The sequence below is a fragment of the Acanthochromis polyacanthus genome, chromosome 16 (assembly GCF_021347895.1).
Source record: "Acanthochromis polyacanthus isolate Apoly-LR-REF ecotype Palm Island chromosome 16, KAUST_Apoly_ChrSc, whole genome shotgun sequence".
Lineage (NCBI taxonomy): Eukaryota > Metazoa > Chordata > Actinopteri > Pomacentridae > Acanthochromis > Acanthochromis polyacanthus.
This window is the reverse complement of record NC_067128.1, coordinates 1,298,010-1,311,985: the sequence shown is the minus strand read 5'-3', so window position 1 is coordinate 1,311,985 and position 13,976 is coordinate 1,298,010. Positions and strand designations below refer to the sequence as shown.

Sequence of the window (13,976 nt, the reverse complement as noted above, 5' to 3'; positions counted from 1 at the left end):
AAATTATCCCAAAGAGACACAAATTATCCAAAATGATTAAAAACGATCCAAGCTGATGCAAAACTTGTTGAAAACAACAAGAAAATTATCCAAAATTCCTAAAATATTGTCTACAATTATTCAAAAATTGTCCAAAAAGACTTGAAAATGATCCATAATTACAGAAAATTAGTCCAGAATGACCTGAAATTTGTCCTGAATGACTCCAAAATTATCCCAAAGACTGAAAAATGATCCAAAATGATGATAAAAGATCCAGGTCTGCAGGTGATCTTGAGCCGGTCTGTCTGCAGTAATGTTTAATTCTCCATGTGACACCGTGTTGGCATTTCAAATTAAAAGCATCAGAATGGATGCTGGAGCAGCAGATGTTGGTGTTTGACTGTAGATGGACTCATGGTGATTCTCTGTTGGCTTTCAGCTCCGACCCCTCAGTGTGCTGAATGTTTTCATCTTTATTTATTATAAACGATGGATTCTAAAACCCAAATAAAACAAAAAATGTACTTTATAGCAACCAAAGCATTCAGCACACATTCCTCTGTTCTCCCATGATTAGAAATGTTGATTAAAGCATTTCACATCAAAAACAGTAAAATGTGTGACTGTGTCATAATTTAAAAGAAAATTAAAGTCACGTCTGCTCTGCTGAAGTCTGATTAGAATCACTTGAAGATTGGAGCTTGATGTGAAAAAGCAGGAATGAATATCTTTGTAGTTGTTTTAGTCTAGCTGTTGTGTGTGTTTATGTGAACATCTGTTTGTGGATCTGCTGCCGTCAGATGCTCAGCCGACAGAAGGAGAGCGTGAGGTGTGGAACCAGGTGAACTCCGTCCTGCAGGACTCTGAGAGCATCCTGACGGGTCTGCAGGCGTACAAAGGAGCCGGCCAGGAGATCAGAGACGTAAGAAACACTAAAACACACAAAAAACTACAGAGGAGACATTAACTGCAGATTGTAAATTAGTAAAACTATACATTTAAAATCATTTCTAGACCAAAGTTGTTTGGATCATAAAGTAAAATACTAGATTGTTCTTTGTTCTTTTGTCATTTTGTGTCTCATTTTTGTAATATTTTGTCTTGGTTTTTTTGTTTTTTGTCTGACTTTTGTCATTTGTCTCATGTTTTTGTCTTTTTGTTTCTCCCTTTTGTCATTTTTTTGTCATTTTGTTTCTTCCTTTTGACGTTGTACGTCTTATTTTTGTAATATTTTATTTTTATAATATTAGAACACGCACTAAAAGCATCTAAATACATAACTCTGATACACAAAGATGACTTTTTAGATGCTTAATCCATGACCGAAGAGGGATTAGTTGAGATAAATTTGCTAGTTTTCTGATGTTTTTGTTGGTCTTCTTTCCAGGCCATTCAGAACCCCAACGACTTCATGCTGCAGGAGCGAGCCTGGAACTCCGTCTGCCCGTTGGTCATCAAGCTAAAGAAGTTCTACAGCTTCTCTCTGAGGCTAGGTGTGGTCAATCTGCCAAACGGCATGTCCTGTGGCGGGGATATTTCCTAACTTTACGTCTTAACTGCATGGAGTAGTGAGTGGTGGAGTTTTTCAGGGTTTGCTGTGTGTTTGTGTGCAGAGGAGGCCCTGCAGAGTTTGTTGGAGTGCCTCACCTGTCCGCCTCTAACGCCCACCCAGCACCTGGAGAGAGAGCAGGCTTTGGCCAAACAGTTCGCTGAGATCCTCCACTTCACTCTGCGCTTCGATGAGCTGAAGGTCTGCTGGAAAAACTCAGCTTAAACCCCGTCACACACATGCTGCCTCAGTTTTAGTTTCATTCACCGTATAAAGTCATATTTTGTTTGTTTGTATGTGGTGTGTAAATATGTAGTGTTGGATTTGACAGTTTTCTTTAATTTTTTGTCAGATGAGGATTCCTGCCATCCAGAACGACTTCAGCTACTACAGAAGGACCATCAGTCGAAACCGGATAAACAACATGAATGTGAGTGGTGTTTTTATCAGAAATGAACCAAACTGATCAGATTCGGTCTTTAAAGCACTGAATTTTACCCGTTCAGTTGACTGGAACTAAAAGGAGATGCGTGACTGTTTGTTTGTTTCTTTTTCCACAGCTGGACATTGAGAATGAAGTCAACAACGAGATGGCCAATAGGATGTCTCTGTTCTACGCCGAGGCCACGCCCATGCTGAAAACACTCAGCACCGCAACCACCAACTTTGTGACGGAGGTGAGAGCGCCAACGCAACATGACTGTCGTTAATTATCCTGTGGCTTTTATTTTCTAATTTTCTGTCAGAGAAAGAGACTAGTTGCATCAAGTTTTCTCGTCTTTAACGTCACCACGAGCAACAAAATCCACGTTACAGGCGAACACAGCCAGTTCTGTTTGTTTCCTGAGTGCTCAAAGAACTAGAGTCACATTCAGCAACTAGTTTTCATTGTTCTGGGGAGACCATGGTTGAAGCTGTCAGATTCTACACCACAATGGAAGCATCCGTCCGTCCATCCATCCGTCCATCCGTCCATCCATCCATCCATCCATCCATCATTCATCCATCCATTCATCCATCCATCCATCCATCCATCCATCCATCCATCCATCCATCCATCCATCCATCCATCCATCCATCATCCATCCATCCAACCATCCATCCATCCATCATCCATCCAACCATCCAGTCATCCATCCATTCATCCATCCAACCATCCAGTCATCCATCCATCCAACCATCCAGTCATCCATCCATCCATCCATCCATCCATCCATCCATCCATCCATCCATCATCCATCCATCCATCCATCCATCCTTCCTTCTTCCTCTTATCCTGGGTCGAGTCATGGAGGCAGCAGATGAAGCAGGTCATTCCAGATGTTCCTCCTCCCAGCAACACTTTCCAGCTCTTCCTGGAGGATCTCGAGGTGTTCCCAGGCCAGATGAGATACATAATCCCTCCAGAGGGTTCTGGGTCTACCCCAGGGTCTCCTCCCAGGAGGACGTGTTCAGAAAACCTCCAAAGGAAGTCTCCCTGGAGGATCTGGATCAGATGTCCAAACCACCTCCACTGGTTCCTTCAGAGTTGAAGGATCAGCAGCTCTACTCTGAGCTCCCTCCAGATGTCTGATCTACTCCTCCTATCTCTAAGGCTGAGTCCAGACACCCTATGGAGGAAGCTCATTTTAGCTGCTTGTATCCATGATCTCATTCTTTGGGTCACTACCAGAGCTCATGATCACAGGTGAGGGTTGGAACCTGGATGGACTGGCGGTGCTCCTCCTGAATCTGAGGTTTAACAATGGAAATAGAAAAATTTAAATGTTAGATTACGTGGAAGTTTGTGCAGCCAACTGGAGGTCTCCACAGCTCCCAAGTGTTTCTGTTTTTAAATTAATGGTTCAACAAGTATTTAGTGGTGATATGTTTGGTTTTCCCTCTGGTAGAACAAGACTCTTCCATTGGAGAACACGACAGACTGTCTGAGCACCATGGCCAGTGTCTGTAAGGTCATGCTGGAGACACCGTGAGTTCCTTCTACACACTCACACAAACACATGATGAAGCTGGATCTCACAGGCTGTACGAGTTGTTGAAGGTTTTTCAAAATGCAGCGCTCAAATATCTGCAGCACCACTTTAATTCCTGTCCCTGAGAGCTGTGTTGCAGCTTTATAATTCTGTTATCCAGCTGGCATTGTGCATTTACCCAAAAACATGCCAAGTCCTTGAAAGTCTGTCAGATGCTTCACATTTATTCACTCACTATTCGTGCACAGTCGCATAATAAAGTACCATCGCTCTTATCTTTTCTAATCTTCTTCACACTGTCCACTCAGATCTTTCTGGTTTTACTGTTCATATTTGATCTGGTTTCTGTCCATGTTCAGTGAATACTCGAGTCGTTTCAGCAGCGATGACACGCTCTTGTTCTGTATGAGGGTCATGGTTGGAGTCATCATTCTTTACGACCACGTCCACCCCAACGGCGCCTTCAACAAGTCCTCCAAGATAGACGTAAGAATCACACGTTTATGTTTACACTTTATCATAAAACCTGATCCAAAAGTTCTGTGTCTGTAAAAAGCAGAAACCCTGCCTGATTAGGATTTAGCCGCTACCCACTTCAAAGTACAGCAGGTCCTCCACCTACAGCGTTTCATCGTTGCATCAGAACACATGGAACTAGTTGATGAGCAGAGCGGATGAATACGCCGTCATGTAAAGGCAGGACTGTGGGTGTGTTCTGTGATGCAGCTCTGCTCTTTTGTCTTCAGATGAAAGGCTGCATAAAAGTCCTGAAGGACCAGCCAGCAGACAACGTAGAAGGCCTCCTGAATGCACTCAAGTAGGTTCATTCATTCAGCTGTGGAGCATTTCTGACAGTAGAAGACTTCTCATCCATGCTACTGAAAACCACCTTTTCTGTCTCTGTTCTGCCCAATAAAATATGTATGTTTTCTGTGGATGTTGTAGTTTCTCTTCATCTTTAGACTGTCTGTCTGTTTTATGTGGGGTTTTTTGTTCTTAAACTCCCATTAACATCCACTTTGGCTTCTATTTCCTCCTCAGATTCACCACAAAACACCTGAATGACGAATCCACTCCGAAGAACATCCGGACGATGCTCCAGTAATATTTGTTCTCTTTTATATAAATATATATAAATAGATATGAAGAGGATCACTGTCCTGACCTCAAAGAAGATGTATATGTTTACATTATTTAAAAAGACTCGATGTTAATACTTGTGTGTATTTGCATAGTCATTCCCTCCAAGTTATTGAAACCTGCAGAATACGTACTCCTAAAATCTGAAAGCATCACATGAATTGCCTCTACTGTTAAAGCTGTCGAAGCACAAACCGTGGACACCTATCAGCCTTACACACACACACACACACATATATATATATATATATATATATATATATATATATATATATATGTAGAACTGAGCTCTGCAAGCAGCAGATGGAAATAAATGAACAAGGCAGCATTAAAATGTCCTTCAATGAATCTTTTCAATCTTTTAGTTGACAATGGAATCAGTTTACTGTCTTTAATAAAGTTCTTCTTGGTTTGTTTTTTAAATTCTGGCGTAGATTATCACGTACATCACGGGGACAGATTGTAAAGGTGAACTGCAGTGATCGTCCTGCAGAGATGAGATTTAATGACAGCAGAGAATCAGTCAGTGTTGCATCAATCTGAAGATTTCTGTTGCAGTGAAGGGCAAAGTGTTGAAAGCAGATAAGGGATGGATTGATGTTTCTAAGAGCGTTTGGGTGTTTTCTCTTTTCCAGCTGCTTCTCATATCCAGAACGTTGAATGCTGCCACTTTGGTGTCACAGAGAAACGCACAAGGAATCCTTATGAACACTTAGAAGCTCCCCAAAGAACTCATCTCTGAGTATAAAAGTACATTTTTAGATGTTTTTTACCCATAAAAATACTCCCATCTGAGCCAAACTACGATTCTGAAGGAAAATAATGATGAAGCCTGTGATGTGTCTTCTAGCACACAGAAAAGCAACAGATGGACTTAAATGTTACCAAACTGGATGTTTTAAAGAGCTGCAGAAGAAGGTCTCAGGGGTGGAGGTGGCCTAAGTTTACCCAGGAGACTGAGTTTTGTTTTTCATTTAGTTTTATTGTATTTCATGAACCAGTCTGAACTGGTCTGAACCGGTCGGAGCTTTCAGTCGTAGCCCGAAGTAGTTTAAATACATCCACTGGACTTTAAGAAAGTTCCTTGAAGACGTGTCACCTCTCAAAACCCTCACCCTCAGGTCCTTTCAAAACTCCCCAGAACTACTCAGCAGACTCATGCTAATGACCACCATTAGCACACGAGGGCTCAGTGACATCTGTGCATTTCAACAACCCCCCCCCGATACTCATGACCATTGTTGTAGTCAGATCAGTATTGGTTGTTGGAATAATAGCCCTGGACACACCTCACAGAGGTTTAAAAGCTGAGGCAACACCAACCACCACCAGAACTGAAGAAGCCTCTTGGATGAGAGGTGAAACGTCTTCAAGGAACTTTCTTAAAGTCCAGTGGATTGATTTAAACTACTTTGGATAACCATGACCTGGATGAATGAGAACCTACAGACATTTCAGTCGTAGGGTTTCTTCAGATTCCTGCCGCGTTTTTTGTCCATCTTTGTGGTTTAGACGCCGTCAGATCAGCAAAGCAGGTGACTTCAGACACTAAAAACCTCTTCATGTTTCTGTAGATTTGACTTCATGTTGTTGTCGTCTTTGAGGTTTCGGTCCAAACAGGCTAATTTCAGACGTCGTCTCGTCTTCGCAGCGACATTTTCACAATAAAAATCTTTAGTATCATTTTCACTCATTGTTTGCTGAAGTTTAGGCACAAAAGCTAACTTTAAATTCGGATAAACTTGATGGTTTTGTTGAAACGCGCGCTTTTCACAAGATTAATCGTGTGTTACAGGATTAATCTTGTAAGGAGGGACACCTGTAGAGAACATATTGCTGCCTAACCTACTCATGGTGTCTATTTATCTACCAGTTTTTATGTCTTTTGTGTGGAATATCGAGGCTAAAGGCTTCCTCATGCATTCAAACGTGACGCAAAGTGGCAGCAAGTTAACGAGTTGGGAGTGAGATCAGGCTCGTCTTTTTATGGTCAGCTCTTGTTTTTTTCATCATATTGTTTCTCAAACCTTGTGCTCCTGTTGAAATAAATCCACTGTGAACAGACAAATGTGTATCCAGCATGCAGAGAAGGAGACAATGAATCACTGAATCCAATCGACCCACCAAATGTTTAGCTGCATCAGAATAATTGTGCGTTTTTGCCATCTTTTGAGTGACTTTTTGAGTTTTGCTATTAAACTCTTTCTTTAAAAGAAAGACCAAAAATATCTTATGAATAAATTATGTTGTTTTTTAGTTGAAGATTTTTTAGAAAACAGTTTCCACTTTTTTAAGTATTTGGACTGACTTTTGGAGGGAAAATGTGAGCAGATTAATGTTTTCTGTGACTTTTTGATCTTGTTTGATGTGTTTGGATTCATCACAGTAAACTGACCGTTCTTCTGGATCATTTTATGGCCTGACGGTTCAGACTAATGTACAAAATCTGCCTTAAATCAAACTGTTGAAGTAGAAGGAACTGCATCCTTCCTCAGTCCTACCTTCCTCAGCCTCGTTCTGCTGAGCATCACTAATAGTCAAACTCGGTCGGACAATCTGTGAGTGTTCGCTTTAAGTTGTTTCGTTTTTACTGTCGTCTCTGAAGCCGATGGATGGGATGGAGTGTGTTAAAGGATGCAGTGAACGAGGAGAGCAGCTCCTAAGACGTTCTGTTTTCATCTTTAAATCATTTTTACCATCTAACAGTGACTGCATCACAATCATCTGCCTGATTCAATCTGAATTCCACCCCTGTGGTCTTAGAATAATAAAAATGTCTGGGATTTAGCACGACATCGCCCCAAAGACTCAACGCAAGGATCTAACCTGTGACACACACAAGCCATAAACGGAACCGTAGCCACTCCTGTCCTTCGATTAACCTCCAGTTTAATAACATTAAATTAACATGTCATCATTTCTGTTTGATTCTCTTGTATTTAGTAATATATGCATACGTGTGCGTGTGAGCCATATGTTTTATATGCAACGATTTAAAAACTGTACAGACTCGAAGCCCAGTGTACGCATGATAACGATGTTTCATATCCGACTGAAGTGGTTTTTAAAAACCTCCTGGTCTGTCATGATTGATGTACACCAAGCTTCATCTTTGCCCGAGAATATGCTACTGTGTGTTGAATGCAAGAAGTTGTTTTTTTTAGAGGCGAATCCAGTTTTTTTTTTTGTTGTTGTTGTCTTAAACTGACAGTTGGTGTTGGATTTCAAACTCACTGTTGATATAAATCTGCTTTGCTTTGTTCTTGCATACTGAATGGGATGTGTGGATTGGATATTAAAAGTGGTACATTTCTTACACACATTTTTGGCATTCTTATTTACAGCAGTTCAGGCAGTTTTATCCTGGACACCCAACTGTCATACTGATAATTCAAAACACAATCTGTAAAAACAAAAGCAAACAAGCACCATTATTCAGCAAAGCAGTAAAGATATTTTAGCTGCATTCCATCTATAAACAAGACGACATGGTCATCAATATCCCCCGCCACATGTGATGTCTATGAGTCTATATCCAAGATAGTGATCAAGGGCCATAACTCTGTTAAATATTATCGCACAGGTCTCATTTTCGAACTTAATCAAGGTGTCCATGGTGTGAAGCTACACACTAAATTTCGTAATCCTAGCTGTAATAGTTTCCGAGAAAAGCTGTCCCCTTCATCTCGGACGGACGGAGGCCTTATCCCCCTTTTCCACTTCGTGGAGGCGGGGGATAAAAAAAACAAGTCTGAGTGAGTTTACAGCTTCAGTAAAAAGCAACCGGACCTTAAAGGAGAAGTCTGGATTGTTTTCCCCTAAGCTTTTGGGGAAAACAAGGCTAACACCACAGCTCATGTAGGAAACACTGTATTAAAAGTAAAAAAAAAATTATTCTTCATAAAATAGCTGGGGATGTTCACACACAGGTTGCAGTTCTGTGGTCCTCCATGTGGGGGCGTTAGACTTCTTCACTTGTTTGTGTACCGTAGAAGCAGTCCAGGGCTGGAAGTCAAACAGTGGAGAACCTGGAAGCAGCATTAAGAGTCTTTTCACAAATAGTTTACAAATTTAGTCAATATTTGAAGAATCTTTGAAGCTTCACAGCAGCAGAGAAAATACTAACATAAGTCAACATGTTGATTCTCCAGAGCATATTCTGTCTTTCACTTCTTCTTTTGTGTCCACTGTTTGAATCCTAAGTCATTACAGCAAAGTTTTACTCTCCAGAATATATTTCCTAACCGTTTTATTTCCAAGTAAAGAGATCATTTACGTCATAAACTTTCCCCTAATTGCAATCAAACTCTTTAAAATCCCTTCCTCTGGATTTAGCTCGGTGTTTTAATCTTGCAGTCAGTCTTGTATCATATTGAAGTACAAAATACTGGGGGTTGAGGGGGAGTTGCTTCCCCAAGAGAAGGAATTCAAGAATCTCAGGATCTTCTATCAAACCGTCGTGGTGAAGATGGAGCTGAGCAACAAGGAGAGAAAAAAGATGGATGGATGGAAGGAAATATTGTGCCTGTGTGTGGTAGAGCTTCTCTTTTAGAGTTTGCGTAAATCTTTACTTCCCTCTAAACAGACCTCGGGATTTACAGTTCTACAATTCTGTAATTTCATTTAGCAGACGCTTTTATCCAAAGCGGCGTACATCTGAGAGTAGATCCAACACATCAAGGATCTAGTCAGGAGAAAACAACCTGGATAAGACGAGATTTCTTTGGTGTGATCCTGGAATAAATGCAGAACTGACTAGAGTATCTTCATCTTGATGATTTCCAGTGTTGGGAATTAACTGAAGCACTAAACTTAAGCACAGTTTTGAGATACTTTAATATTTCCATTTTAGTTGCTATTTTTCTACATTTAGGTATAAAAAAAAATCAATAATATAGTTGGTCTTTTTATGCAAAAGTTTATTTAATAGTTTCATCTTTTTCTTGCTACTAACTTACGCAAATGTCCTGCCAATTAGAAGCAGACTGTAAATACCAGAAACAATAATGTTCCTCTATTCACGACTCAGTAAAAAGACATAAAGCATTCCTAATATTTCCCATATTTCAGATTATTGGATGACGTGCATCAAATGTTCCTAATGGTCGGGATTCAAGGCAGGAAGTTGTATAAACACCAAACCACCGGTTACTGGGTCGCCCCCATTTCCAACATTCTCTAACCGGGTCTCTGACTTCACTTTCTTGCAGAATCGGTTGTTTTTAAGCCGTAATTTGCTCTGAATGTGTTTCTTGCTGTGTGTTGCGTCACATTCAGCCCAGAGCACCGGGACAGGCGTGATTACTTACTGGGAAGGCTCCTGTGGGATCGCCGGGACGCCCTGAGCGCCTCCACGCTCAGCCGGGGCACCGGAGTCCTCACCGGCCTCGGACGGATCCCAGCGTTGAACTGGGCCAGACGGAGGAGGCTGCTGGAGGTCTGCTGGGTGAGGGGCTGGTCTGCAGGCTGAGAGGCCCACAGGGGGCGAGTTTGGGTCTGAAGAGGAGGAGAAGGAGGAGATGGTGTGTGGTGGGGTCTGCAGTTGGAGCTGAGGAACATCTGAAAGAAGAGAAAGAAGTTCTCAGAGACCCCATGGTTATCTGAACAGGGTGGCCCGGTGTCACGGTGCCTGAAGTAATATTCCCCCTTCATCAAAGTTTTCCCATTTTATTAGTTTTTAACTTTGAATCATAATCAATTTAATTTGCCTTTTTTTAACAGGAACTCATAAAAATAAAGACTCTTTCATGTCAAAGTGAAAACAGATTTCTTCAAAGTAATGTCATTAATCATCCATCCGTCCATCCATCCATCCATCCCTCATCCATCCGTCCATCCGTCCATCCCTCATCCATCCATCCGTCCGTCCATCCATCATCCATCCGTCCATCCATCCATCCATCCCTCATCCATCCATCATCCATCCGTCCATCCATCCATTCATCCATCCCTCATCCATCCGTCCATCCATCCATCCATCCATCCCTCATCCATCCGTCCATCCATCCATCCCTCATCCATCCATCCGTCCGTCCATCCATCCATCCATCCATCATCCATCCATCGTCCTTCCATCCATCATCCATCCGTCCATCCATCCGTCCATCCATCATCCATCCATCCATCCATCCATCCATCCATCCATCTTCTTCCTCTTATCTGGGGTTGGGTCATGGAGGCAGCAGATGAAGCAGGTCCTTCCAGATGTTCGTCCTCCCATCAACACTTCCCAGCTCTTCCTGAAGGATCCCGAGGTGTTCCCAGGAAGAGCTGGGATTTAGTAGTTTACCTTGTCGTTACTTCTTAGAAACCTCTTTTCACTTTGACATGAAATAATGAGGGTTTTTTTTTTGTAAATTCTTGTCATAAAAACCAAATTAACCTGAAAACCTTCCAAAGATTGTAGAAGCACTCAGGCTGCACATGAATGTACGATGATTTCACCAGAGCCTGAACACTAAACGCCTCGGTGTCCCCTCTTTCACCCTCTCCTCCACCTTCTACACCATCCTCAGCATAATTTGCCCTCCCTCTCCTCATTAACATGCGTTTCTGTGTAAACGCTGCTCCATAATGCATGACGCCTGCTGGTTTTGGTCTCCAGAGACGACGAGGCGTTCATCATCTGCCTTATATTCAGACATCAGGTCACAGCCACAGCGGGGGAACGGCGGTGATGAATGGAGTTTGGTTTACCAGAGATTTGGCTTTGCGGAGTTTGTAGTTGGCCTCAGACAGTGTTTTTCTCTCCACGTCATCTGGCTTCGCTCTGCTTTTCGTCTGCCTGTAGAGAGACAAGCAGGTGGAAGAACATCTCAGTCCATCTGCATTTAGTTCAGTCAGTTCCAGTCTAAAGTGAATATCTGTGAGCAAACAGCAGCGTCTTCATCTGTCAGATTTAAACAGCAACATGTGGCTGCTGATGTGCAAAAAGCTAATAAAAGCATTTAACAGTGACACACCAGCATGTGTAGCATTGCTGCCATTGGCCCAAATGACAGGAATGCTAACCGAGTTTGTTTCTGAAAATCAGACTATCACTACATTTAGAAATTTTAGAGCCTTTTAACCACCTAGTTCACATATGAGGACATCTTTCTTTTTCAAAAAGAGCGTATTGTTCAGAAAAATAAAAATATCAGTAATAATACTGATAATAAAAATAGCAACAATAATATTATAAATATCTTAAAATATAATACAAATATAATAAATATAAAAATCTGATATTAGATATTATCTGGTTATTTCTACCTTTTATCCCAAATAACTAGAAAAAATCTCAAATGCAGCCAAAGCTTGAGTCTCAGGAGATTAATTATTAAAAAGTACTCAGTCTATCATTTATTAATTCATTTTAAAAATAATTAATGTATTTTGTTCTATATCAATTTAATTTAGTTTAATTTAATTTTACTTTAATTAAGTTTGTTGTAGTTTTAAAAAATGCTGAATGTATCATTCTGTTTTTCTGAATTTTGACTTCTATTTTGTTCTGTATCAGTTTTATTTAATTTTATTTTAATTAATTTTGTTTTAATTTTAAAAAGTACTCAATGTATCATTTATTAATCAATTTTAAAAAATAATCTATTCTGTTTTTATGAAATTTGGCTTCAATTTTGTCCTATATTAACTTAATTCAATTTTATTTTATTTTATTTTATTTTATACATCTCCTCAGTTCCTCATGTCCTGTTTTTTATGACTGTTTATTATATATTGCTTGTATTATTTTATTGCATTTTTAACGCTTTTATCTGTGTTATATTTCACTTGTATGAAAAGTGCTGCACAATTCAAATGTGGCTGATTATTGGCGACACAACAAAGTAACAATACTCTGAAAATATGAAAATATCTACTTCAGTATACACCCCCTGTCAAAAGTCTTGGGACGCTTTCTCATTCATTTCAATGAGAAAGCGTCCTAAACCTTTTGACAGGGGGTATAACTACATCAGTATTAGCAGCAGAATGAGCTGAATTAAAGAATCAAACTGTGTTAAAATGACTGATTTCTACAAACTCTTTGCCTGCTGACGCTTTAAATCAGCTTTGAATGATGGCTGTACAAACTAAAAAAGCTGGATTTTATTTTCTATCAGCAACCAGAAACTCTTTAATGTAAAATCTGAACAAATAAAAGTGTGCAGATGTTTTGTGAGCGTGTAGAATGATGTTTTTTAAAGCTTTCCATCTGGATCACTCATCAGATTCACCTCTTTTCTACTTCTTTACCCCTAAATATCCACTCTGTTTTCAGCTAGATCAGGACGTTTTGGTCACAGCTGATGCCAAACGACGCATCAGGAGCTAAATTTATGCCCAACAGTGCTCAGCTGATCCTCGTTCTCTTCAGTCTTACGTTCTCAGCGCCTCCATGGGCTCCAGGTTGTCCAGGTAGTTGAATCGGATCGTGTCTTTGGGTCGTCTGTCAGAGTCTCTCCACGGTGGAAGCTGCTTCTCCTTCTTTAATCCTGACCTGGAGCTCCTTCCAGGCCTCTGATTGGTGGATTCCGGAGGCTCCTGACTGCTGAAGAACTCCTCTGGTGACTCTTCAGGTTTAATGCTGACGGCTGTAGCATATGGAAGCACAAACTGCTGCTGGAGACAGATGTTTAGTTTGGTTATTGTCTTTATTAGTCATGAGGAGTGTCTGATGTTTGATCCTGGATGTGATCTCCTGACCTGCAGTGAAGTGATCCGTATCTCCTGGACCTTCTGGATGTAGAGTCTCTTCCAGACTCCCTGCTCAAAGGGAGTCGGGGTGAAGCCGATGCTCCAGCCGAGCTTCAGACATTTTGGCCTCCAGAGCTGGTCCAGATCCACCAAGCTCTTCCAGATCCAGCTCACCTGCAGCACAAACATGAGGACAGCTTCACCAAAAAGATAAATTTATATTTATAGAGGGCTTTCAGTCAGAGTGCTGTATGTAGAGATAAAAACAATAAAAACAGTAAAAACATCAGAAATCCACAAACATCCTGAAACAACAAGATGGAAAACTGAAAAACAACCAGTTTCTCATCTCAAACCAGCAGCTGTGTCTTAAATCCATCAGTGGAAAATTCCTGTCTGATTTCAACAGTCAAACCAGGGGTGTCCAACATGAGGCCCGTGGTCCAAAAGTGGTCCTCCAGAGGGTCCAATCCGGCCCTCAAAGTGTAAAAATTACAGAGAAGACATTAACTGCAGATTGTAAATTAGTAAAACTATAAATTTAAAATTATTTCTACACCATGACAAGTTGTTTGGATCAGAAAGTAAAATAGTAGATTGCTTACTGTCGTTTTGTGTCTCATTTTTGTGATATTTTGTTGTTTTTGTCG

At 40.8% G+C, this 13,976-nt stretch overlaps 2 protein-coding genes across 11 annotated transcripts in view; one reads left to right on the top strand and one right to left on the bottom strand.

Moving 5' to 3' along the window:
* fam49a (family with sequence similarity 49 member A) overlaps positions 1–7,960 on the top strand; it is a 56,405-nt gene extending 48,445 nt beyond the window's left edge. For all 7 annotated transcript variants that reach the window (XM_022193064.2, XM_022193068.2, XM_051936612.1 and 4 more), the window contains 9 exons: positions 783–904; positions 1,370–1,475; positions 1,596–1,732; positions 1,884–1,961; positions 2,092–2,208; positions 3,421–3,500; positions 3,864–3,990; positions 4,251–4,321; positions 4,546–7,960. In XM_022193064.2, the coding sequence (XP_022048756.1) occupies positions 783–904; positions 1,370–1,475; positions 1,596–1,732; positions 1,884–1,961; positions 2,092–2,208; positions 3,421–3,500; positions 3,864–3,990; positions 4,251–4,321; positions 4,546–4,609 (902 nt within the window). In that variant the 3' untranslated portion in view covers positions 4,610–7,960. The remainder of the gene's footprint in view (positions 1–782; positions 905–1,369; positions 1,476–1,595; positions 1,733–1,883; positions 1,962–2,091; positions 2,209–3,420; positions 3,501–3,863; positions 3,991–4,250; positions 4,322–4,545) is intronic.
* fbxo16 (F-box protein 16) overlaps positions 7,512–13,976 on the bottom strand; it is a 10,315-nt gene continuing 3,850 nt past the window's right edge. For 2 of the 4 annotated variants that reach the window (XM_051936603.1, XM_022193049.2), the window contains exons 5-9: positions 13,336–13,500; positions 13,013–13,251; positions 11,341–11,428; positions 9,954–10,203; positions 7,512–8,672 (exon numbers count right to left, since the gene is read on the bottom strand). In XM_051936603.1, coding sequence (XP_051792563.1) covers positions 8,536–8,672; positions 9,954–10,203; positions 11,341–11,428; positions 13,013–13,251; positions 13,336–13,500 — 879 coding nt within the window. In that variant the 3' untranslated portion in view covers positions 7,512–8,535. The remainder of the gene's footprint in view (positions 8,673–9,953; positions 10,204–11,340; positions 11,429–13,012; positions 13,252–13,335; positions 13,501–13,976) is intronic. The other 2 variants (XM_051936606.1, XM_051936605.1) reach the window with 2 other exon arrangements.